The sequence below is a fragment of the Lepidochelys olivacea genome (assembly GCF_965140295.1).
Source record: "Lepidochelys olivacea isolate rLepOli2 genome assembly, chromosome: 6".
Classification (NCBI taxonomy): domain Eukaryota; kingdom Metazoa; phylum Chordata; order Testudines; family Cheloniidae; genus Lepidochelys; species Lepidochelys olivacea.
The window spans coordinates 11,988,551-12,015,442 of record NC_140416.1 but is presented as its reverse complement, the minus strand read 5'-3'; the positions used below and the strand labels follow the sequence as shown (position 1 = coordinate 12,015,442).

General features: G+C 53.2%; 1 protein-coding gene across 1 annotated transcript in view; it reads right to left on the bottom strand.

Moving 5' to 3' along the window:
- The window catches only part of MYRF (myelin regulatory factor), a 106,854-nt gene that overhangs the window by 51,627 nt on the left and 28,335 nt on the right, over positions 1-26,892 (bottom strand). The window contains exons 2-4 of the mRNA XM_084632218.1: positions 11,829-11,916; positions 10,355-10,690; positions 6,617-6,678 (exon numbers count right to left, since the gene is read on the bottom strand). Coding sequence (XP_084488344.1) covers positions 6,617-6,678; positions 10,355-10,690; positions 11,829-11,916 — 486 coding nt within the window. The remainder of the gene's footprint in view (positions 1-6,616; positions 6,679-10,354; positions 10,691-11,828; positions 11,917-26,892) is intronic.

Below are 26,892 nucleotides of genomic sequence, written 5' to 3'. Positions count from 1 at the left end.
GTGAGATCTACCCACAAAACGGGCTAGATAAGAGCTAGGTATTATTGCTTAGTATTAGGTAATGGAACATCATATTGAGTCCCTTCCTTTCCCTTTTAATATTTACAACTGAAGAGCCACATTACTCCCCTGAATCTATGTTTGTGAAGGAGGTTGCACTGCAGTTCATTGCGTCAACATGGTGGGAACATGTCCATGCAAAATAATGGAAGACAGAACCCACTGAATTCAGATTATTATCCATTTTGAAAAGACCTGCAAACTCCAATCCAGCACAGCACCGACAAAACATACGTTTAGTATATTCAGATTGGTTTGGTCAAGACTTCATAATAAACTGGGTGCTGAGAAAGCAAGTACATCGGTAAAAGGGGATCATGAGCTAAAGGCAGTTGGAAGAGAGTAGCAGGCCTATCCAGCTGGCAGATGGGAGGTTGGATGCTGTATTCTACTTACAGAACTGCAGGTTTCCAATCTGGGCATAACCTGCCTTTACGTGTTGAGTCTTAAACATGCTTATGAAGCAAATCACACAGTATGTGTCTGGTGCCTAACTTCTTCATAATACCTCCATGGGTTTTCCTGGGGTTTTCCAGCAGGTGAGTTGGGATTGATTTTTCTTTCATACGGGGGAAAAAAAAAACCCACAAAACCCCACACACCTGGGTTTTCCAGGTTGGAGGAAATCACCACAAACCCTGCTTGCGGGCCCTGACCTCCCAGCTCATTACACCACTAGCAGGGCTGAATTCAGCTGAGGCCCTCGATTTCCATGTCTGAGAGAAGCTTGTCGCCCTCTCAACTCAAACTCACTTTTTCCCAGTAAGCCAACAAAACCAGAATCCATTGACCCAGATGCAAGGCAAACCTTGTTTGTTTACACAGGCTTTTGCCGAACTGTGTTTGGGGAATGTGGGGTGCATTAGCCTGTGATTTCAGATCTCTTGGGGGGGGGGTCTCATAGCATCACAGAATATCAGGGTTGGACAGGACCTCAGGAGATCATCTAGTCCAACCCCCTGCTCAAAGCAGGACCAATCCCTAATTTTTGACCCAGATCCCTGAATGGCCCCCTCAAGGATTGAACTCACAACCCTGGATTTAGCAGGCCAATGCTCAAACCACTGAGCTATCCCTCCTCCCTGGAGGGATATGCTCTCCCTGCACAAGGGAATGACTGGATCCCAGCACCCCACATTGGGACATGGAGAAGGGTACAGTTTGCAGGTGTTTCAAATGCAGAGAGAAGTTCCCTCCTCCGCCCCTGCGGAGAAAAGAGGAGGAGGATATGGGGCAGCAGGGACACAGCATTCCTGGATGACCAGAAGCCGCTGGGCGGCCCACCCGCCCGCACAGGGAACCTGCACAAGGCCAGCCTAAGGATTCACTCACACTGGGTTTCGGGCCAGCCAGATTAGGGGATTCTTCCATGACACCAGCAGAGGAAGCAAAGCGTCAGCAGATGACGTGGGAACAGCAGAAGGCACTAGATGTGAGTGAGGCAGACGGGTACCACCCTGGTGGGGCTCGCTCAGTGAGAACAGGCAAGGAGAGGAGGGCTCTAGCTGTGACCCGGAAGAAGTTGCTGGCAGACCCAGGATCTGCAGTAAACTATCTGTGCTAGAGGTCAGGGTAAGATTTGCAAGCTCATTTGATATACACCCCCACCCTGCAGCACTGCCCCTCCACATCTCCATGCTACCACCGTGCACCCGAGAAGGGAATGGAGATCGCTCACAGGAGCTAGACAGGCCACTTCTGGCTAGGGGCCAGATGAGGTCCAACCACCTCTCAACCCCTAACAATAAGGGGGAATGAGGCCTGAGCACCAGCCGGCTCCCTGGTGGCAGAATGGAGCGAAGTCCAGGCAACTTGCAATGGGGAGAGACCAGGCCTGGGAACTGGTCAGGCCTTTTGCATGGCATTGCCTGACAAGTCCAAAACTTTCTTAATAGGAATCATGGGGGGCTGGCAAAATTAACTGAGCTGCCCAGCACCCTTCCATGGAGAGAGAGCCTAGGGCGAGGGGAGGCTTGTGTGTAATTGAACTGGACTCTTTGCCTTTAGATGGGTTTTCATAACAACGCGAGATTTTCTCCGCATGTATTATCAGCATGTTCCACTGAGGCTGCGCACCAGGGGTCTCTGCAGCCGCACTGGAGGGCTTGTGTTGTTATAAACCAAGATGCTATTGTGTTGTTACAAACCCAGAGGGGTGCCTGCACGTGGCCCATTTCCTTGTCACTGCCCCGGAGGGGAGAAAGAAAAAGAGGACGATTAAAAATACCCTTTTGTCACAAACTTTCCCATATTTTGGTCACTTCCTAAAAATCGAGCTCCAATGGGGGATCAGGCTCCTGTTTGCCCATGTCCCAAAGCCACAGGGCTAGGATGCATGGAAAGGGACAGTAGGCAGGAGTGAAGAGACAAGGGGACACTGAACTCACTTCCATGTGATGGGTGAGGTGACTGGTTACATCCCATTACGCAGTATATCTGTGCTGTTTACTGCCTCTACTGTGGTGCAGGGCTTTACACTGATTAGCTCTGAATTTCCCCTGGCTGTCCTGACACCCACCCACACCTGGCTCCAATCCTGCCAGGTCACTCTGCAGCTTGCTCCTCTCCCCCTCCAGTTTTGATGCCCATTGTTACTGAATTTACACCAGTGAAACCCCTGACAAAGAACAGCATGACCCAGCTGTGCAGGGAGGGGCTAGGTGTTTTTCAGTCCAGTTAACTGACAAAGCCTCTGGAAACCCCAGAAGAGTTCTTGTCTGGATCAGCACTTGGAGACAGTCAGATGTTTCCCGATTGTGAGAGAAGCTCCATAACCCCCCTGGAAGTGCTCTAGGAGCACAGCTTGAGAGCTATTGAGATAGCCCACTGGAACTACTTCGGCCTTTGTGGTGTGGTCAAGTCAGAAGGTCTGACGCTGGCAATATGGGCACTAACGGCGGTAAATCATGCCACTGACAAAGCAGCGGAGGGGGAATATGGAGCCAGTTACGGTGTGTGCACTATTCCAGTCATATCCCAGGAGAGCAGAACCTCTGGGCTCCATTGTGAAACTGTTAGTCCTGGAACCCACAAGAATTCTTGATTTAATCCTAAGTGGAGCACAGGATCTGGTCCAAAAGGTGAATAGAGCTGAACTGCTTGGTAATAGTGACCGTAGTGAATTAAATTTAACATCCTTGTAGGGAGGAAAACATTAAAAAGCTCCCCCCCGCAGTGACACTTAACTTTAAAAAGGGGAACTATACAAGACTGGTGACACTAGTTAGATGGCAATTAAAAAGAGCGGTCACAAGGGTAGAATGCCTGCAAACAGCATGTAGGCTACTTAAAAATACCATAACAGAGGCTCAGATTAAAAGTCTACCCCCAGATTTAAAAACAGGACAGGAGGAGGATCAAATGGATCCCATCGTGGCTGAACAGAAGAGTAATGGAGGCAGTTACAGACGAAAAGGTTATTTTAAAATTTGCAAGTCAAATCCTAGGGAGGAGCACAAATGCTAGCAAGTAAAATGTAAAAGTAGAATACAGCAGGGCCCAGAAAGGATTTGAGAAGCAACTTGCTAAAGATGCAAAACCTAACAATAACATTTTTGTTAAATACACCAGAAGCAGGAAGCCTGCCAGTGGAGCCACTAGATGGCAAAGGTGTTAAAGGAGCACTCTGGGAAGATAAATGAATTCTTTGTACCAGTCTTCACTGGAGAGGATAATAGCTGTGATGTGGGTAACAAATCTGAAGTGCTGCCCCAAATTGATACGTCAGTAGAAGAGATTTTAGAACAAACTGATAAATTAAACAGTAATTCATTGATAAAGTCACCTCAGAATTCTGAAGGGTCTCAAATGTGAAATTGCAGAACTGTTGTATATAACCTACATACGACACTGAAATCAGCCTCTATATACCAGATACCTAGAAAGTAGCTAATGTAATGCCAATTTTTAAAAAAGGCTCCAGAGGGGATCCTGGCAATTACAGGCTGGTGAGTCTAACTTCAGTACTACGTAAACTGGTTGAAACTATAGTAAAGAACAGAATTATCAAACACACAGGTGAATACAACATGGTGGGGAAAAGTTAACACAAATTTTGTAAAGGTAAATCAAGCCTCACCAATCTATTAGAATTCTTTGAGTGTGTAAACAAACACATGGACACGGGTGATCCAGTGGATATAGTGTACTTGGATTTTCAGAAAAAGTTTTGACAAGGTTCCTTACCAAAGGCTCTTAAGGAAACTAAGCAGCCAGGGGATAAGAGGGAAGGTCCTCTCATGGATCAGTAACTGGTTGAAAAATAGGAAACAAAGGATAGGAATAGTCAGTTTTCACAATGAAGAGAGGTGAACAACAGGGTCTCCCAAGGATCTGTACTGAGGACCGAGCTGTTAAACACACTCATTAAGATCTGGAAAGGGATTTGAACGGTGAAGTGGCAAAGTATGTAGACAGCACAAAATTATTCAAGATAGTTCAGTCCAAAGCTGACTAAAAAGAGTTACAAAGGGCTCTCACAAAACTGGGTGACTGGGCAATAAAATGGCAGATGAAATTCAGTGTTGATAAGTGCAAAATAATGCACGCTGGAAAAACATAATCCCAACTATACATATACAATGATGGCTTCTAAATTAGTTGTTACCACCCAAGAAAAACATGGAGTTGCCATGGATATTTTTCTGAAAAATTCTGCTCATTGCTCAACAGTAGTCAAAAAACCCTAACAATATGTTAGGAACCATTAGGAAAGGGATAGAAAATAAAAAATAAAATACCATGGATTTATATCATGGCATTATGATGTGTCCACACTTTAAATACTGTGGCCAGTTCTGGTTCTGGAAAAGGTTCTGAAAAGATCAACAAAGATTACCAAGGGTATGCAACAGCTTCCATAAGAAGAGAGACTAAAAAGAATTAGGGCTGTTCATCTTAGAAAAGCGATGACTGAGGGGGATACAATAGAGGTCTGTAAAATCATGAATGGTGTGGAAAAAAATGAACAGAGAAGTGTTATTTACTCTTTCACACAATACAAAAACTAGGGGTCACCCAATGAAATTAACAGGCAGCAGGTTTAAGACAAATGAGAGGAAGTCCTTTTTCTACACGACCCACAACTAGCCTGTGGAATTTGTTGCCAGCGAATGTTGTGATGGCCAAAAGTGCAACTGGTTCAAAAAAGAACTAGATAAATTCATGGAGGATAAGACCACCAATGGCTATCAGCCGAAATGGTGAGGGATAAAATCCCATGCTCAAGGCAACCCTAAGCTTCTGACTAATGGAAGCCGGGAGTGTTAGACAGGGGTGGGTCACTACCCTCTTTTGTACATTCCCCGTGAAGCTCTCGTATGGGCCACTGTCAGAGACAGGACACTGCGCAATGTGGACCCTGGCGTGATCCAGCGTGGTATATGATCCTTATGTTATCTTCTGCGTCTCCAGGGAAGAGTTCTCTCTGTTTTTCATATGCTTCTAATCCCGTAGCAGGGGAAGAGGCCAAGTCAATTACCGAGACATGCACCAAAACCAGGCCCCACAGTCTTGCTGAGGACCCAGCCCCTGCCAAACCCAGGGCAAAAGGAGGTTGAAGGGTTTGATTTCTCCCTTACGAAAAGTGAGCCTATCGAGACAGGTTCTCCGTAGCCGCCTCTTCTTCTGTTCTCTTGAAACGAAGGTGCTGCTGCTCTGGCAGTGAGGGAAATCTGCCCTCCCTGCTGCGAGTAGCCCGGCCTCTTTGTTATATTTAAGGAAGGGCCAGAAGGAATTCCAGGGATTTTTTTAGTAAGATAAACAGAACTCTTGACCTCTTCCATAGAGAAAAGAGAAGGAGCTGTTCCCAGCATGGACTGGGTTGGAGCCTGGAAAAGGGGTGCAATTGCGGGGAGGCTGGCCTGCTCCCTTCCCCTCCCACTCTCTCACCCCCCTGGCCAGACGCTCTGAGCGCTGCCATCGAGGCATGGGAAACGTCGCCATTGGGACCAAACAACATCCACCCACTTCCCTCAGCCCACAACAAGCCAAGTGGGACAGAATGGTCCTGACCCCGCCTTCTGGGGGAAAACAATCATCTCTGGGAGGGGCCCTGAGTTCCCACCGGCCTATGCAGAAGGGAGGTAGAGAGGTGCCCCCCTCAGACCGGTGGGGCTCCTCGGACGGCAGGAAAAGGCCCGTCAAGAACTTACCACTAAACGGCGAGTTCATTAGTGTCTCCACAAGTTGGGCTTCATTTCCAGGAGGCGCACGCGCCCTGGCTCTCTGTTTTACACCCCCACCATGGACACCAGCAAACGGAGGCTCGCAGACTCCATTTCACACCCTGCCTGGGTACGAGTCTCTCTCTTCCGCGCTGTGTGTGTGTGGATCCGCACTTCCTCCCCCTCTCCCGTTCCCTCTCACTCCCCTCCTTTCAAAGACTAGCCGGAGAACAATAGGTGAAAGTCTAGGGATATTTACTAACTGATAATCTCTCCACGTATTGCAGCCGTCTGTTTTTCCCGTCTGATAAAGATTTCAGAGCCAACCACTTTCGTTAAACAAAGAGGGGGGAGGCTGGGAGGTTTGGGCTTTTTTTTTTTTAAGCACTTACCATTCACCTGCTGGGGGGAGTAGGCTTCTGATCCAGAGTCCGGGGGAGAGTCGGGTAAAGTGCTGGAGAGCAATGGAGAAAGAGAGGAGAAGGTCACTGCAAACCAGCTTCCAGCAAAACCAAGACTTCCAGTTTGCTCACTGTGACTTCCACACTCCAGGATAAAACCCATTCAAACAGCACCCCGGGTAATCCTACTGCCCACAGAGACTCCTGCTGCCAGAGACTGGCACCATAACCCACACCCAGCTCTCTTGCCCCATCCTCACAGCACTCCCTAATACCAGCAGAAACTGGGACTGAAATAGCCGTGAGCTGCCCCACAGGCAGCTCTTCTGCCCCAGCTCCCTACAGCCACAGCTCCCAGCCAGCCCCTCCATTACCTACATCGCCTCAGGCTAGGACTGGAGTGGCTGACAGCCTTGCACAGCCAGAGTCCCTGCACCATTCCCTCCTGCATCCCTTGTTGGGCCCAGAGCTCCCGGACACCAGGGCCTGAGAACATTTGCTACAGTGCCTCCTGCTGGAAGGGGCTGGCACGGCAGCAGCTGTCAGCACCCTTGCACAGTACCTCCTTTGATTGTATGTATAGGCATTTCATTTCACAGCCATTTTGTTCACCTGCTAATCAGAGAGTCTTCTCTTTGCAGCTCATGTCCAGTTAAAAGAAGCCAAACAGAATTGTATCTGTTCCCCAGAAAAAGATCATTGGTTTCGCCCTGAATAAATAGGGGAGCCTGGCTCTGTTCTGCAATCTGATGCATGAAAGTGAAGGCTATGAGGCTGAGGGCCAGATTCTGCTTTCACTCACACCTGGTGAAATCCGGGGCAATGCCCACAGAGGTCAATGGAATTCCTCTGGATTTACACAGGCAGCACCGAGAGCAGAATCTGGCCCTAACTCTGCAAAAGGGAACCAAACATGAATAGGAAACTCTATTGGCCTCACCAAACACACCATGTCCGGGGATAAAAGGATTGACAAGCAACTTCCTGTGTGCTGAGGGGCACTTGGGCAGCAGGGGAGTGATCCGTTGAGTTATCCTCTATTTATTTTGCCTTATACCATGAGGCTAAACACAGGCTCCCTGCACACGGACACTTCAGTCATTTAAAAACCACACGCCGAAAAATCCAGTTTGATCCAACGTTAGCTTTCCAGCACTCCCAGCCCCTTATGAAAAGCTAAACGGCTCCTCCTCAGTTACCCTCAGAGACAGCCTGGGAAAAAACACAGGCCGCGTAGCGTGCCCGACAGGTCAAAAGACTTGGTCTCCGTCAGAGTAAGGTCCAGAGAACGTCCTGCCCCTGGATAAACAAATCTAGCTCCAGAGTCCCAGCTGATCTTAACGGCCCAGGTGCGATATGCAGGCTTGGGTGGGGGAAACAGACATGAGCGGGCTCAGGGTAAGTTGACACTACAGGGACTAACACCAGCATAACCCCATAGCGTAGTGATGGAAGGGATTTTTCTGTCACTGTAGGAACACCACCTCCCGGAATGACGGTCACCACCTCAACAGAAGCATTCTTCCCTCTACCTTGCTGCATCTACGCCGAGGGTTTGGTCGGCACAGCTACAGTCCTCAGGGGTGTGGATTTTTCACACCCGTGATGGACACAGCTACGTCTAGACCAAGCCTAACGTGGGTGGGTGGAAGGGCAAGAATATTGCAGTGAGATAACAGAAACCAAACCGGAGTTGTTGTAAAGTCATCTCAGGACCCAATTCAGCTACTTCCTTGTGCCTTTTGTCACAATGATCCCCCAAGGCTAGAGGACTGGGTAGGGTACAGAGCCCTTCACCTCTATGACGCTGGCTCCACTGGGGCTCCAACTCGGGGACTGGGTGACTCAAAGCACCAGGGACTGGGAGACAGACTCTCAAGCCTCCAGTGTGACCAAAGCTGAGGTTATTAGGGACCCAAAATCATCACCCTCCAACTGCCATTCAATGGGCTGGAGGGCCCAGGCCCTGGCGGGCAGGTGTTCCCATCGCACAAGCCATGGTCACTGTTGGCTCTATTAGCCTGGTTGGCTCTCTCAGTGGAGGGCAAGGACAGAACGGAGCCATACTAAACAACTGGAAGCCTCCTGCAGGGTAGCCCCTAAGATGACTGACAGCCCCTAGAAATGGCCCCTGTCCAGCTGTTTGCCTCATGGGAAAACTCCGTGTCCTCCCCCAGACTGGGAATCCAACGGCAATGGATACAATCGGTGATTTTCTCTACCCCCACCTCATTCATGAGGATCTTTCCAAGTCCCTCCAATGGCCTCAGTGGAATTACACCAAGGTTAAATTTGGCCCCGTGAATTCAGAGCCTTCCCAACTCCTGGAATCATGATGATGTTCTCCTTGTTGGCATCACTAGAAGACGCAAGGCAGATGACAACATGAGATTCACAGATGTGCACAAAACCTGGACTCCATCCTGGCCTGGGCCCCCGCACCCGATACCCACCAATTCCAAAGAGGACGGAGATGGCTGCAAATGTAACACAGCGAGGCTATCTGCCACGTGAGACAGAGGTGCTAGGCAGAGGGGTAGGAGACTCCAGGATGGGTCAGACACTGGCGTGGGTCATGCAGCAGGGAGTGGATGATGTCGGACTGCTGGGTGGCCATGCTGAGAGAGGGATGTGGCGCTATCAATTTCCATCATTGTCTGACTGAATCCTCTGGAGTCTTCCTCTGCGAACAGTGAGGAAAGGGTCTCCCCAGCCGCACCCTTGAAAGAGTCAGAGGAAGGGAGAAGCTGGGGTGCTCCTCCCAGCAGGGGGCTAGGGACTAACGGCTGCCAGGAATGAAATGTATGTAACTATCATGTGTGGGGAGCGCTCTCGCCTCTGGGAGCTATGACACATTCTACCCATGGCAAGCATTATCTCCATCTATGTCTCACTCTCTGGAGCAATCCCCACCCTGCCCACCAAGACAGCTTCAGCCCCGTTCTCGCCCAGCATGGTACGGCAGTCCTCTCTCTACCACCAACCGCTGCGCTCTCCTGCTCACCCACCAGAGCAATCGCTGGCCTGGAATTGCCACAGTTCCCTTTGACCCCATCCCTGCCCACTGAGGTAGACACCTGCCCAGAGAGCAGGAATCGCAGTGTCTCCCTGGGTGCACTTTCTCCTCCTGGGGCTACATGTTCAGTCCATCAAAGATACAGAAACTCAGTCCTCCTCCTCCTCTTGCAGGGGGTGAGCCTAGAGTCCATTGCAAGTGGGTGCAAATCCAGCCCAGGGTCTATCTCCTTCCTACACAGAGTGTGAGATATCAAATGCCAGACTCCATATCTTTTTGTCTGAGTTAGCTACCACCTTTCACCTGGGATAGCCCCAGGGAGATCCTGGAATGAGGATTTTTCTCAATCTGGAATGGATTCCAAATATGCCCCTGTTCCTGCCTGAGATACTAAAAGATTTTCCCATCATGCACTTGCAGAGTCTTCTGCTCTGTGTTCCATGCATCTCTTTGGTCCCCGCCGGCCCTGGCTTTAATGCCATCTACTCTCATACAGGATGTTACTATTTCACCTAGCCCAATGCACGTCACTGGCATGATGGCCACAGCCAACGCTCTCAAACTCCAGCACCAATAACTAAGCACCTGAATCAATGTTTAGGCACCCGAAGGTTTGTGGGACAAACACAGCAGGCCTCAGAGTTCCTCATGTATAATCACCTCCAGATGGAGAAACTCTGCCCACCCCTCCTCCCTGTTTCAGCCACACCTACCCGGGTGCATAGGAGGCCTTGGGCTCCGATTTGATTGGAGGGACCACGTTACTCAGGCAGTGGCCGCTGAGGTACCCCTTGGGCACCACCATGCCATTGTTGTTATTGCAGTTGAGGTGAGCACTGTAGTTGGGTCCACAGGGGTTGGCCAAAAGAGGGCCATGACGGACCGGGCCTTGGCTGCCTGGGGGACAGAGATGGAGGGCACCACTGGAAGCTGGGTTGGTCACATGAGCGACGCCGGAGAGGGAACTGGCAACAGGAGCACTGACTGTGGCAGAGCCGGAAGGCTGGGTGTGCGCATAGCTGGCTGAGGCAGGGATGTCCGGGAAGCAGCTGTGGGAGAGAAGTCAAGCACCTCAGCAGTGTATACGTATTGCACCTTTCGCCGGCCACGCAGCCCTTCTGCCCCCACCCACACGCCCACCACTGGGAAGGAGGCACCGCAACCTGACAGCACCAGCAAAACTGCACCCCAGGGCTCAGTCGGGGAGCAGAAGAAGGGTGAGTGTCTAGCTGCTACTGGCAGGGGAATGGATGTAATCTCCCAGGAAAGGGGATACTAACCTAACGTTGCTCACGGGTCTTTAAAGGCTAGAACTGCCCACGACCTCAATTCTTTGACTCCTGGGGAAAGCGGCAACTCCAACAGCTCACTTCCCGTTCACCCCATGCTGTGGCATTGATTCAGGCCCCATTACACCACTCGGGTCTTCCTCTGAGGGCTCCCAGGCCAAGACTGACCAAACCCAACCCTGCTTACTTTGCCAGATGTGCTGAGAGGCTTCACTCAGCCCAGTGTAACACACACCTGCTGGAAACAGGACAGCACCTCCCCTCTCAACAGGTCAGTGCCCCACTGCCAGCACCAAGAGGGGCTGCAGCCTCCCTCCTGTGGTGCGTGCCCTTCTTCACCCCCTCTGCAGTCAGTGCACCCTAGCGTGGTGTGGAGAGCACGCCCTTCTGGTCCCAGGGAGACATTTCCCTTCCATACACACTCATTCCTGGGGAGCTCTCTCCCCAAAATGCCAGTGCATTTTGCTCCCAGCATGATGCCCCAATAGCTATTCCTAGCAGCACAGGGGGGGTGGGCCCAAATGCCTTCATTTGATGTTCTTCTGTGCCATTTTTACTCCTGTCCAAAGGTAGCAGGGGCGTCTCCAAGGACGGGAGTTAAAGGATTCTTCAATGACCCTACCCGGGAGGAAGAAAAGTAGAAAGGGGGAAGCAGAAAAGAAAGAAGGGGGTTTGGAGACCAGAGGAGGGATTGAAAAGGACAGTAGCACAGAGCGACACATGGGAGCCCTGACAGAGGCAGAGAGCAGGGGCGAAAGGGAGCAGGGAAGCTATTTACAAACAAGGCACTGCACCCTCGTAAAGGAGAAAATTCAACTTCTCCCTGGGAAAACAGCCACCAGCTCTGCCCCCGCTGGCAGCCCCCCGCCACCGGGCCGTGCGTGAGGCAGGGACTTACATATCTGGTGAGTCTTCCTTGCTGATGTACTCTTCCAGAATGCTGGTGTCGATGTTGGAAGGTTCCAGAGCTCCATTAATGTCGTGGCCTGCAGAGAAGAGAGGGAATGGAAGGGGCGAGAGCCATTAGAAAACCAGACAAGTCATGCCCCCTTCCCTGAGAGATCAGAGAGTGACTTACAGCTCCTCCTACTGCCCCAGGCCCCTCCATCGCAGGAGGAAAAAGGGACTGAGCTGAGGGCCAGAGCCACTGATCCTTGCGCAATCAACAGATCATGCTCTTTTAGAGAGACCACCTCAGTGTCCACCCGCTCCCCTGCCATCCCACAAGCTGAGAACACAGATGGGCGCCTCTCAGGGGGTCATGGGTGCAACAGTGCAAATGCAGACAAGGCTGAGTTATCAGAAAGTCTGCGGGACACAAGGAGTACTTGATGGTAAATTGTGCCGACTGCAGGGCCCCGCTGGGCCGGGCCTGGTTGCTTGGGCTGTTGGACTCCTCTGCACGGAGCCTCCTGAGAAATGCGGATGACAGCGCCTGGCAGTAGCATAGGCCTTGCTCGCATGAGCTGCAGAAGCCACTGGCTTTACTTGGGCCACCTGCCCTGGTGGAAGAGCTGCTTGGTGTGGGCTGCAGGAGCCTGTAGCTAGTGCCCAGCGGCAGGGCCGCGCTGTGTGGCCTCTGTGGGTGGATTCGGGAGTCTGGTTTCATTCCCTCCCCGTTGGACCCTTGCCTTGGTTTCACGGAACATGCTGAAATCTCTCCGCCGCTGCCATGCCAGCTTTGGAACAGATCTCAGCTCCCCTCACGCACCCGCCTCCCGCTCGGGCAGCACTAGACTATCTTCCCCTTTCTCCTACAGGTCCCTCCTCCTCCTCCCGTGCTGTGGAAGCCAGGCTGGGGTTCGTCAAGAGAAAGTGCTTTCTTTATCTGCCTCGCTGGAGTAGGAGTGTGCAGCCCGCTGGGGCCTATGCCAACCCCAAGTGCCAAAGACACTGCCAAGAAAGGGGAAGAGCAGCCCCAGCCCCCTTCCCCGAGCTCGGCTAACAAAGACACAACGGCCCGACCCCTTCAGCCAGAGGCGATGTGTCACTTGCCCAGCAGGGGCGCGCACACACACCACCAAAGGACCACCGCCCCCTCCAAGCCACACTGGGGGGAAAGGTTAGCCAATGAACCGCAAACGTGAAAAAGAGGGGCTTCAGCCGGCATCCAGCCAATCAGATCTTTCCCCTGTGAAAATCCCTTTCATACCAAGACAAGCAAATCGGCAGCAATAAATCCAGCTAGGAATTTTGCCAAGCGAACGGGGGGGGGGGGGGGGGGGGGAGATCTTTCCTTGGTAACCCAGGCCGGGGAGAAAAGCCCGGGTCGGGATTCCATTGAAAAACACCTAACCCTTTATGTACCACACCCTTCAACAGCAGGCTGCAGGGAAGGGGGGCTCGCTGCTACGAAAGAAAGCATCCAGCTTAACACGCACCCCAGTAGAGCCTGGAGTCCCCGGCCCCTCCAGTATCCAGGCTGGGATCCCACAGAAAAGCAATGGGCAGGACAAGCGTGCAACTCTGAGTGCCGAGACGCACAGACACTTCCACGGTACGGTCACAGAGAGAAGGGCCGTGGGGTGCAGGAGTGTCGGGCTTGCTCCCCAGCCGTGGCCTGAGGATCTCCCTCCTCACCGGAGAAGCTTGTTTAGACACAGGCATCGCGCGGGCTGGAATTACAAAGTGGCAGACATTTTCTGGTTCAGGTGCCCTTCGAACTGACAGCATCGGCTGGAGCCAGGATCAGCGCAGGCAGGTGCTGGGATGCTTCCCCCAGCTGCTATGCAACTGCTTCTCCACCTGACCCACAGCAACCCTCCCCCTTCCCGGATGCTCACTCCTGAGTGCTCCCACACAGCTCTGGGCCTGTCCAGCAGCACCCCTGCCACTCCAGCCCTGCCCCCAGCTTGTTAATGCTCCTCAGTCCTGACCTGGCGCGCCCCAGCTATTCCAGCCCTGCCCCACCAAGGTTTACTAATGCTCTCAAGCCACGACTCTCAGTTCCCTTACTATTCCAGTGCCAGTTCTCTCTTGGGCAAAGATTTTCAACCATACCACATCATGGGCTGATGTGGACATGTGCCCACCAGGGAACAACTCAGAGAGCCCAGTTCACTTGCCACACGATCCAGCATTTGAATCCGGATCTCCAGAAGCGAAGAGCCAGTGCACTAATCCCTCTCCCCACCCACAGGCTACCAAGCTTCCCTGAGGAGAGCTCTCCAGGTTGCTGGTTTCAGAAGACCCCTTCCCAGGGTCAAAGCTCTAACAAGCTCTGCACGGATGGACAGAATTCCTGGGGGACATGGGCTCACATATATCCCTTGGTGTTGGACTGTGGCCGTTCCACAGACTAACCTCCCCAGCTCTGCTGGTCTCTCAGCTCACCCCCTCTTAGCCACCTTGCCTGAAAGGTCACCTTCATGAAAATTCAATCAAGACCCAAGCAAAGGGCATGATAAGCACCGTGGCGCAGAAGGTGCGTCAGCTGAACTGCTCTGGAGCTACAACAGAATTGATAACGGCCACAACAGGGAGGACCGGCTGTGGGGTGGGAGGGGCAGTTCTTTACCTACTAAAAATAAATCCAATGAAGGACTTTTCTCAACAAGAGACTGGAGGCCCTTGAGCCTTCTGCAAAGAGACTGAGAGCAGCTGGGCTCCATGCGGTGACATTCCCTGTCCCTGGCTGACTGCTGTCCCAGTTCTTTGCCAGTCCCCATCTCCCATGTTTCTGATTCATTCAGCCAGCACTAAGAATCTCTTCCCCTGGATCTTCAGCCTTTCTTCTGGTCCTCTGAGCGCCCCTGTTTGTCTCTGTGGGGCAGAAAGTATCTCTGGAATGTCTGCCGCTGAGCACGAGCTCTTAAGAGCATCTCATTGCCTGAAAACTTCTGTTCAGTAGGGACTGTTACCAAAAGCCAGCTTAGGTGATTAATCAAAAGCTAATACCTCTCTTTAGAGTCACGAGCTCCTAACGACATTAACAATGCCCCTCCTCCCCTTGCAACGGGGGATTAAGAGGGAGTAGGAAGCCACAGAAAATGGACCCATGAAGCTGAACACCCCAAGGCTCCACAGGAAACAGAACTCATCTCGAAGTCTCGATCAAAGAGAGATGGAGCAGAGGGCAGCAGTGACCATCAGCCAATGAGCTCATATTTCCTTTGCTCAAAATAAAAGTGTTAACTCTAATAGACAGCACCCACCACTGTCCATAACTCTGCCTAATGCACCCAGGCTTCATAACCCACTCCAGAGTCCCCCACCATCCACTACTCCACAGGCTGTATCACAAGACCTACAGCCTCTCCCAGAGTCTCCAAACTCAGTGAGCCACAGGTCACCGTGCAGTGAACCCGCAGTAACTCTGTTGACCTCAGTGGAGTTGCTTTGCACCACCCATTGTAACTGAGCAGAATTTAACTCATCCCAGAGCCATTTCAAGAGCTTCCAGTTCCAAAACCTTCTGGGATGCCCACCCTTTTGTAACCCCTTGCAGTCACTCCTGCTGCAAAAACACATCAAGAGGCTCCCTTGCCCTCACCATGTTCAGGTTATGCTCTGTCCCCAGAATCACCTTTCCCTCCATAATCATTGGTCCTGCCTCCCTTTACTCCATAACCCTCCCTCCATGCTCCGGAATACCCCTAGAGGCTCCTTTGGAGTCTCTCTCGTGCCAGTTCCCTCCCCAAGGAGCTGAGGAAAAGCGTGGGCAGCTGTGCAGGTAAAGCTTGTTTGGGAAGGACAGGGTGGCATTCGTTCCTCACCGAAGGAGTCAGGAGCTGGGAGAGCAGAGGCCCCCCGTACGTGGGAGAATGTCAGGAATCCCACTGTTTGGACTGGGTTTCTCTGCCTTCCTCAGACTTCCCAACTCAATCAGCCTCTGAACAGAGCCAGCAGTACCCCGCCCACCTCCTTTGTGTTTTCCGTTTGCGGCTCATCTCTGCTCTTGTCCCACTAGACTCCCAGGCACCCGATCAGCAAGCCAGGAACACCTGCTTGTGCCACCCCACCCTGCAGCATGCTCCTGTGCTCAGCACATCTCGCTCAGGGACACCGAAGGGATCCGGGAATCCTCACACGTTGCTCAGTTCCCTGTTTCCTGTGTGAAATGCGTGCCTGAGGACTGCAGTGTTTTGCAGCTCTCTGAAAGGGTTAACAGCGCCCTTCCCCTTCCAGTCACCGTATTTACGGGTCTTAGAGATTAAAACCAGAATTCACCTCGAGTGATAGGCTGATAAGTTTATGGTATTTCTATTTATAACAATCCCTCCCCCATCTATACTTGCTCTGCTGCCTGTCTTCTAATCACCCATAATCCTCCCTGGGTCACAAAAGGGGTGGGAGGTAGGGAGAGCAACTGACAGAGAGCTGCATCCTGGGATCTCTTAACGAGAACCAGATGTGAGAACCTGGAGAGGATGACAAGGTCAACCATTTTAATGGGCTGCTGAACTTCTGCAAGAGGAATAAGTGAGTACAAGCAAAGAAGCTCTCAGAGGCAGGAATGAGGGGCGGGAGTTGCAAAGAGATGACCCCAAGCCAACCAAGAGGTCTGTAGGCTTCCCCAGGGCAATGCCGCCACATGCCAGCTCGGGCCAAATTCTGCTCTTGGTTACTCTGCCATCGGTGGAGGTTGCTCTGCTGTAGCCGAGAGCAGAATACGGCCTTTGGCCACTTGAGGTCGTATCACAGAGCTGTGGAAACCGAGGAGCAGAGAACCAGTTTGGGTAGAGTAAAAACTGACCCAACCCTCTGTCCAGATGCAGAGCCAGCCCCCTCAACAAACTTTCCTGCAGCTTCCCAAGCATGTTCCCATTTTCTTCCCTCTTCCCCACATGCCCCAGCAGGTTTGGTTTTCACCATCTCTGCCCAGCCTGCTTCCCGGAGCGGAAGTGCTGGAAAGGCACAAGGAAGAGCTCAGGATTTTCAGACCCCTTTTGGATCTGAATGTTGGGGGGTTTCTCCGATCCCCTCAGCCTCTGAGGCGCACCCATTGCTAGTCCAGGTCACCAGCCGCAGGGATGGCCACACGTTCACTTTCAACATCATAGGAGGAGATTTTCAGAGGCAGTGGGGGTGGGAAGTGAGAGAGGGGCTAGGTGTTCAGCTGCCATTTTTGCCTTTGAAGATGTTCCCCATACTGAGTTGGAGCAAACAATGCTCTGGCTCTCACAATGGGCGTTCCTGGGTGTACGAGGCAGTGAAGCTAGGAGAGACAGCCACGACTAGTGGTAAGAGTAGGGCAGGGAAGCAGAACATCTGACTTCTATTCCTGAATCTGCCGCTGTCTCCCTGCGGGCACTTGGGTGAGTCACATGGACTCTCTGTGCCTTTGTTTCTCCATCTGAAAACTGGGAATAATGATTAGCGCCCGGTTCAGAGGGCATTAATACCTGGTTTGCATGCCATCCATTCATTAATGTTTGTAACGGGATTGAAGATCTTGGTTTGAAAGGCAGTAGAGAAAGGCAAAGTCCAATGACTTTTCATGCCGGATTAACCCATATGACAAGAGCCTTCATGCCTGGACATCAGCTATTCAGTCCTTTACTGGGAGCGCTCAGTGGCTGCACGGTACATATGGCAAAGCGCTACGAAGCCAAGGGCCCTCAGCACAGACCATCTAGCATGCCCCACATGTAAACCACAGCTAGTCACTCACCGCAGCCCCCTTTGGGGTAGGTAAGTGCTATTCTCCCCACTGTACAGATTGGGAAACTGAGGCACAGAGCACTCAGGTGACTTTACCAAGGCCACAACGGGAGTCGCTGGCAGAGTACCATGCTGGAGCTGTGGTGAGGCAGCAGCCAGCACGGTAGGTCTGAAGAACCCAGGAGCTCCTGGCTCCCAGTCCTGCACTCGCCCGTCTAGACTGCATTTCTGTAGGCGGGTGTCAGAGCAGCCCTGGACAGCGAGCGCTGCATACACATACACGGCTGTCGTTGTGACACCGCCGTGTGCACCAGCTCCCCTCATCTGGTGCAGCGGGCACTGTGCTTCCTTAACATGGTGGTGCAGCAACTCCCAGCTGGGGGCTGACCTGCATGCAGGCCGGCCTTCTGCCTAACTCCTCTGCGGTGTTCGGAGAGGCCCCTGCCCCGTAAAATCAAGGCTCTCACTACTGGTGTCACAGCTGTGTTCCCCCCAGGTGGCATCCGAGTGGCGCGATGCTAACCGCAGGGACTGCCCCATGCGTGCCGCTGCCAGCGGGGCTCCGTGAACACACACAATGGGTTGTGAAATCAGCGCACTGGGCTGCAGCATCGGCACATTCCCAGCACCTCGCTCGGCTCGCAGCCCCCTGCTGTGTTTACACTTCCCTCCCTGCGGATTGGCTCGGGGCCTGGCCATGAGTCTGAAGAAGCTACCGGAGAGATTTCTAACCAAACATTGCCTAAGCCTGGGGAGCTGGGGGGCCAGCAGCTACGCTCCAGCTCCTCTCTCTCATCGCCTCATCACCCTGGCCCTGGCCCCCCTCCTTCCAGCCACACCAGAGCCCCAGTGGGCCAAAGGCCTAACCCATGTGCAGCCCCTCCCTGAGGGACGTGAGAAATACATGTGTTTGAGCGGCACCAATACCCTGCTCCCCCAAATTCATCCCCACCTGCGAGCGAGATGGGACACACAGGGATCAGAGGCAGCATCAGCACCTGATTCGGCTCCACCCACCAGTGACACGGGACACCCAGAGAGTCAGGGGCAGCACGGATGTCCTGCTCCCCAGGGGGCATCTCTGACTCTGTCCCTCCCATGAGATGAGACACATGGGGTTCAGAAGGGGGCCCTACCAGCAAGTTCAGGAGGCCAAGCCAGCCAAGGGAACAGTCAGCACCCTGCTTAAAGAATAAAATAGGAGTGATTTTTCTAGGGACAGAAATTTCCAAAATACACACACGCATTCTCTCTCTCTCTCTCCCCTCCCCCTGGGGTGCCAGAGGATCCAACTCCTGTCCCAGGAGCTTTTGGGGGTTGATCAAGGCTGCCTGCCTTCCCTTCCAGTCACAGCCCATGCCTCCCCCCACCCCAACCTCCCCGAGATATGCAGCCCAGCATTCCTCGTTAATTATGCCCTTTATTACCTGACTGTAACATTAACCAGTCGCTCCCAGGAGAGGTGACTCCTGTAACCGGAGCAGGAGGCAAAGCTGAACCCCTCCTTCCCCAAATGCTTCAGAGACCACCCTGGAGCAAGACCCCCTCTGCCCTAGACCCTGGAAGAAGCCCCACTGCTCCCTACACACACACATACACAGCATCAGTACAGGAGCGAGGAGAGCAGCCCAGCTGGGCGATAATAAGACTCACCCATGACCTGAGCTCCCACCATCTCACACACACACTGAGCCTGAACTCCTGAGTCACTTTCACCTAGGATTTCCCCAGGCCAACCGTGCCCTTAGCTGCACTGCCAGGACAGTCTGCTTTCCAGGGACTGCAGTGATTTTCCGCACACATTTAGGGCACTGCAGTAATTCCCCCAGAAACAAAAGGGCCAGACCCTTGGCTGGTGGACATCAGTGTAACTCCATGACTTGAACTGGTTTGAAGTCCACAAAGCTACTCCGATTTACACCAGATTCAGGGCACAAACCACCCCCACAAAACCAGAACTGCAAGCAAAGGCCCAACTATAGGAGAAGTCTGCCCTCTGTTTTGTCCTCTGGCATCACATTATCTGCAGCGTGCCACAGAAACGGGCCTCCCCTTTCCCACGGGTACAGAGCCTCACTGGAGACTAGGAGCTCCGGCTGAACACACGGTGGGGGCCAGGTCACTCTGGGCCATGGGACATGCTCTGGGGGAAGCCTGAGGTCAGAGCAAAGGGAGCAGGGGGCTAGAACACATTGCAGGAACACTCGTCAATCCTTTCTCCAAGGGCACCTCCAAGTTTCTGGCCCATTTTTCATTTTTAAAAGGGACAAGGGGGTGGAGTTGCAAAGAGGGATTGAAAGTCTCATCAAAGCCAAAAAGCTTCGTTGTGGAGAGGCCAATGCTCCTCCTAATGTTGTCTTACTTCCCCATAGTGCCTTTCAGCCCCAACGATCCCAGTCTAATCCCTGCCTCGTGGGGAGCGATACCTTTCTCCATGCATAGTCCCACGGAACTCAGTGGGGTTTCTTGGAATCAAGTGAGATGCAACACATGTAACGGGATCAGAATCTGGCCCTTTGCAAAAGCGGGTAGACACAGGAATCCCTCCATCCACCGCTAACCTGCAGTCGCTGACGGAGTGACCAGTAGCGTCTGCTTTAGCATTCAGGGCTGGAAGCTCAGAAGTTACTGCATCCGACTGAAACTCCAGGGGCAGAGGGGGGATTTTAGAGACGTGGACTATAGGGGCCCAAGATGGGACTTCACCAGGACACTAGAGTTAAAACCCCTATTTCTGCAATAAGACCTATGGGATCTTCAGTGGCCACAAGTTCCTCATCTCACAGATAACGGGGGAAACCTCCAGCAATGCAGCACAGCGCCCCCCCCAGCGCCACGCGGGACGCAACCACCAGTGACCCCTCTCCTGGCACAGCCCCCCCAGCGCCACGTGGGATGCAACCACCGATGACCCCTCTCCTGGCACAGCGGCCCCCCCCAGCGCCACGCGGGATGCAACCACCAGTGACCCCTCTCCTGGCACAGCCCCCCCAGCGCCACGTGGTATGGAACCACCAATGACCCCTCTCCTGGCACAGCCCCCCCCCAGCGCCGCGCGGGACGCAACCACCAGTGACCCCTCTCCTGGCACAGCCCCCCCCCAGCGCCACGCGGGACGCAACCACCAGTGACCCCTCTCCTGGCACAGCCCCCCCAGCGCCACGCGGGACGCAACCACCAGTGACCCCTCTCCTGGCACAGCCCCCCCCAGCGCCACGCGGGACGCAACCACCAGTGACCCCTCTCCTGGCACAGCCCCCCCCAGCGCCACGCGGGACGCAACCACCAGTGACCCCTCTCCTGGCACAGCCCCCCCCAGCGCCACGCGGGACGCAACCACCAGTGACCCCTCTCCTGGCACAGCCCCCCCCAGCGCCACGCGGGACGCAACCACCAGTGACCCCTCTCCTGGCACAGCCCCCCCCAGCGCCACGCGGGACGCAACCACCAGTGACCCCTCTCCTGGCACAGCCCCCCCCAGCGCCACGCGGGACGCAACCACCAGTGACCCCTCTCCTGGCACAGCCCCCCCCCAGCGCCACGCGGGACGCAACCACCAGTGACCCCTCTCCTGGCACAGCCCCCCCCCAGCGCCACGCGGGACGCAACCACCAGTGACCCCTCTCCTGGCACAGCCCCCCCCCAGGGCCACGCGGGACGCAACCACCAGTGACCCCTCTCCTGGCACAGCCCCCCCCCAGCGCCACGCGGGACGCAACCACCAGTGACCCCTCTCCTGGCACAGCCCCCCCCCCAGCGCCACGCGGGACGCAACCACCAGTGACCCCTCTCCTGGCACAGCCCCCCCCCCAGCGCCACGCGGGACGCAACCACCAGTGACCCCTCTCCTGGCACAGCCCCCCCCCCAGCGCCACGCGGGACGCAACCACCAGTGACCCCTCTCCTGGCACAGCCCCCCCCCAGCGCCACGCGGGACGCAACCACCAGTGACCCCTCTCCTGGCACAGCCCCCCCCCAGCGCCACGCGGGACGCAACCACCAGTGACCCCTCTCCTGGCACAGCCCCCCCCAGCGCCACGCGGGACGCAACCGCCGATGACCCCTCTCCTGGCACAGCCCCCCCCCCCAGTGCCACGCGGGACGCAACCACCAGTGACCCCTCTCGTGGCACAGCCCCCCCCAGCGCCACACGGGACGCAACCACCAGTGACCCCTCTCCTGGCACTGCCCCCCCAGCGCCACGCAGGACGCAACCACCAATGACCCCTCTCCTGACGTTACTTCATCATCATCACCTCCCGCAGCACATGTCCCCTGCCATGAGGATGGGGCACTGTCTCCAAGGCAAGTGTTTCCCTATTAAGTCACAATGCCACATCCCATAATACTTTGGTGTTCCCCATAGGTCTCCCATCCAGATATCATCCAGACCTGACACGGCTTAGCTTGAGCACCGAGGACCACATGGCCCTTATATATATACTGAAAAGGGAACTTTCTCCCAACTTCAGAATAGAGCAATTCCTGGTGTTTCATTTTGCTTTGGTTCACAGATTGCCTCCCTCCTGCCACTCTTTACTATCCACTCCCACCATGCACTGCACAGCTATTCCTAATGCACTGGGCAAAACGGGAGCTGCACCTGCCTACACAGAGGTGAGCTGGCTACCCGATTTCCTGGGCCTTTGGAAGAACAGGAGGTGCCATGAGGGATTTCCCACCAAAGCTGTACTGGGAGCTCCCCACCCTTTCATGGAGCCATAGGACAAGTACTCCATTTAGGAAGGAACAATCAGTTGCACATATACAAAGTGGGAAATGACTGCCTAGGAAGGAGTACTGCGGGGTCATACTGGACCACAAGCTAAATATTAATCAACAGTGTAACGCTGTTGCAAAAAAAGCGAACATCCTTCTAGGATGTATTAGCAGGAGTGTTGTAAGTAAGACAGGAGAAGTAATTCTTCCGCTGTACTCTGCGCTGATTAGGCCTCAACTGGACTCTTGTGTCCAGTTCTGGGCGTCACATTTCAGGAAGAATGTGGACACACTGGAGAGAGTCCAGAGAAGAACGACAAAAATGATTAAAGGTCTAGAACACAGGACCTATGAGGGAAGATTGAAAAAAATGGGTTTGTTTAGTCTGGAAAAGAGAAGACCGAGAGGAAACATGACAACAGTTTTCAAGTATGTAAAAGGTTGTTACAAGGAAGAAAAAATGTTTTTCTTAACCTCTGAGGATAGGACAAGAAGCAATGGCCTTAAATTGCAGCAAAGGAGGTTTAGGATGGACATGAGGAAAAACTTCCTGTCAGGGCAGTTAAGCACTGGAATACATTGCCTAGGGCAGTTGTAGAATCTCACTCATTGGAGATTTTTAAGAACAGGTTAGACAAACACCGGTCTGGAATGGTCTAGATAATACTGAGTCCTGCACAAGTGCAGGGGACTGGACTAGAAGACCTCTCGAGGTCCCTTCCAGTTCTATGATTCTATGACAGCACCACGCTGTGCAGCCATAGGGCATGTGGCATCGCTCCAGAAGCACAGTGAGTAAAGATGGGCAGTGCCATGCAGAAGAAATGCCTCAACCCAGCCGCTATCCTCCTGGGATCTCCCCCCTCTCCTGGCCATTTCTCCTCCCCCCTCCCAAGGTCTTCCCTTTCCCCCTTCTCCCCAGCCTCTCTTCGAGTCCCTTCTCCTTCTCTCATTATCTTCTACTGCCACCTCTTCTCCACCTCCCTACTATTCCCCCAGACCTCTTCCCTCCCAGCATCTCCATTCTACTGGCCTACCCCTTTCTCCATCCGGCCTCTCCACCCTTCTCCTAGCTTGTCCTCTGCCCTTGCCAGCTGTGAGCATTGGCATGGATGGAGCCATTGTCCTCTGGGCACGGGGAGAGAGGAGGAGGGGGAAGGTGTGAGAGGAGACACAGTGGAGCGTTTGTGCATTTCCCTGCTGCTCCCCCCTCCACCTCCGCCGTCAATGGGCTGCTTGTCAATTCATGCGCTAAGATGGCGGAAATCGCAGCTAACACAAGTGTTGCCATTTGGTGGTGGCAAAGGCGCCTGCTCGGGAGAGCACATTGGCCTGTTTGTTTGGAACCCAATTTCACTGCCACAGAGAACACGTCCCGTTCTCCCTCAGGAGCGGACGTTGGGGAGGTCACAAGGGCAAGACCAGGTGGAGTCCCCGTGGCTGGAGCCCGGCAGGCCTTCCTGACCTCATCAGACCCAGGACCGATGCCGAGATATCCACAGAGTTTTCCCTGCCTCTAACCCCAGTGCTTCCAGTCCTCAACCGGGCACCCCTAGGAGTGGCGTTGAGGAGTCAATTTGCTGGTGCACGTCTGCTGCTCCCTTGGCTGCTCTGAGAGGGTCAGCAGATGGGATGACAGAGCCACATTGCCCAGCGACCGGGAGAGACTAGGGATTGAGCCACCCCCCTGCGATGGATAGGAATAAAAATCAAGGCCCAACTGAGGTGAAATGTGTCACTGAGATCTGTTCCAGGGGATCTTCGCGAGAGGTGGCGGGCTCCACCTCACCACCTACCCAGGGGCAGTGGGCCTGAGGGGATCTAAGGCCTGTTCCCTCTCCCTCTGCCCAAAGGGTGGGATCTTGGTACAAGAAGCCACTGATGGGTCACTCTGATGTTTCGAGACACCTCCCCAATACGTGGGAAGTAGTAACCCTTCAAAACACCACCACATGCCTGCTTCCCTCCAAGACATTCAGCCTTCCACACACACTCTTCTCACATGGGCTCACCCCCTCCATGAGACAGCCAGTCCCATAGTGCTCACCCATGACACCAACAGCTCACCTGTCATGTGCTCTTCTTCCCCCGGGACTGGGGGAGAAGGCCTCATCGCAGAGGAGAAAGGGTGTGTCACAGTCCAGCCCTTTGCTTCTCCATCACAAGAAAGCAAGAATGGGGACAGCTTCTCTATTCTGACTCCTCTCTCGCATTGACGGGGACAACACAGTGTAGGGCAGCCTCTTCCACCTCCTGAAGAGTAGTGGCAAATTGGCAGCCACATTGGAGCAGAGTACTAGGGGTTTTGCCTCTTCTTAGACATGTAAAGGGGGAGGCCTCTCAACACAGTCCCCTGACTGCCTCCCCTGTGTACGATGGACCTCTATTGACCAGGAGCCCACCCAATTAGAGAAACAATGGAGTCAAGCGCTAAATACACACGCCCAGATCCTTTAAACGTCCACGGGCCTTACCATGCGCCCACCACCCAGCTCTACCAGATCAGAACAGGAAGCTCATGGGTTTGTGGCTAAAGGACAGAAGCGGAACACAAGAAATCTGAACGGAAATCCCTGCTCAGCCACAGACTTCCTGTGTAACCTGGGGTGGGTCACTTTCCACTTATCCCATGTCACTTTCCACCCGTGACATGGGATAATCCTCCTCCTTTTTTCCCACCTGGTAATTGCCTTATCTGTAAGCTCCTCATGGCAGGGACCATCTCTCACATCTGTACTGCATGCTGACCCTGGGTTCTGAGTCAGGTTTGAGCCCAAGCCCCCCCCCCATCCATCTACACACATATCAGTCTGACTCGGGCCAGCAAGCACTCAGGACTTGGGTCCTGCTAGCAGGGTCCCACTGTGACTCAAGTCCAACACCTGTCATTTTGCAGTGTGGACGTAGCTCAAGCCGCAGATCAGTCAGAGGGTCTGTGCAGTGCGGTATGAACATGTTAGCACAGCTGTAAAACCTGGGTCCAGCAACTGTAAATCCAGGTTTACAATGCAGTACAGACGCTCAAGCACAGGCTTGGAAACATCAGGTATGTCTACACAGCAAAATCCCCAGGGCAGAGAGTCTCAGGGCCCAGGCTGGCGCTACAGTGTTAAAACAGCCCAAGCTGGAACAGTGAACCAGAAGGGGGGGGGGCGAGGCGGGCTCAGACTCACTGCCGTGAGCTTTTTTTGCCACGCAGACATACCCACTGAGTCCACAAGTCTGGGTCCGGGCTGGGCGTGCAGGCAGTGCGGACATACCCTATGTGTCTGGGCAGCACTTCGCACAACAGGGCCACAGCTGGGACCTCTAGGCGCTGCTGTAATATAAATAATTAATAGATTTAAATCTAGGTTTCCGATGTGGAAACAGAGCCTTTTGGAGAGAATCACTTTTAGTATTAACATGCACTGAAGCATATTTGCATGTAGAAAAGGAATTTCAAAGCCCAGACTGAGTTACTATTATTGTTCGTATGACAGTATTGCCTTTGGGTCCCATTGTGCAAGGGCCTGTACAAACACAAAATAAGAGGCAGCCCCTGCCCCAAAGAGCTTACAATATAAATAGACAGGATGGACAAAGGGGGCGAGGGGCACCGAGGCTACAAAGAGGTGTAGTGATTTTACCAAGGTTGTACAGCAGATCAGTGCCAGAGCCAGAAACAAACACCAGATCTCCTTACTGAAAATCCACTGCCTTTCCCACTGAACCATGCTGCTGCAGTATGCCACGTTAACCATGCTGCTGTACCTAGCATCAGTGTGACGTCCCCTGGTACGCCACGAGCAGGACTGGCCCCTGGAATACTCTATAAATCTTACAGACTGGAAAGACATTAAAAAACGTTAGAATGGCTAAAAATGAACAGAAGCCAACACGAATGGTCTGCTAGTGCCGGAGGCGGCTGCAAGAGACTCGATTAGCAGATGCACCCTTACGAGACCAAGTGGGCTACCTAGATGGACAGGTCAGTTTTCAAGAAATGCACCCCACTAATACTGCTTGGGAGCTCAGTAAGTGATTTGGAAAGATCCAGCACGCTGAGCCCTATGTGAGCTGTCCTGGGAAAGATCCCACCCCTTCCCCAATCTTTTAGGCAGGATGATTATTAATAAAATAGATACAGATAATACAATCTTACAGGCATTTCACAGAACACATACAGAGGGGGGACATTCTGTTTCATCCCTGCTGGGGTGGAATGCAGTAGCTGTGTAATTGCGCACAAAACAGAGAGGAAATGAAGACTATCCCATCTAGTTGAACTGCTAGGGTGACTTCAGGAAGGCAGAATATATTTATCCAGACAGAAATTCTGCCAGGACGCTAGGCTTTGCCACCGCTATTTGTGCAAAACTGACATCAGACCTTTAATGATCAAAAGTATCAGGTCAGTGGGCTTTACTGCTCATCTGATTGATGGCAGCACATCCATCTCCCATCCAAAATCTGAGCAGACCAAACCCTATTTAGCTAACAACATCTGATAAGATCACAGCCTAAGACTGCAAGACCTAACTGAGCACAATACGAAGTGAGAATTTCCCAGGAGAAACCATCACCACAGGAGAGCCCTCTTTACAAACATCTTTCATATGCCCTGCATGAACTTCCCAAGACATGACAGCATTTTCCAA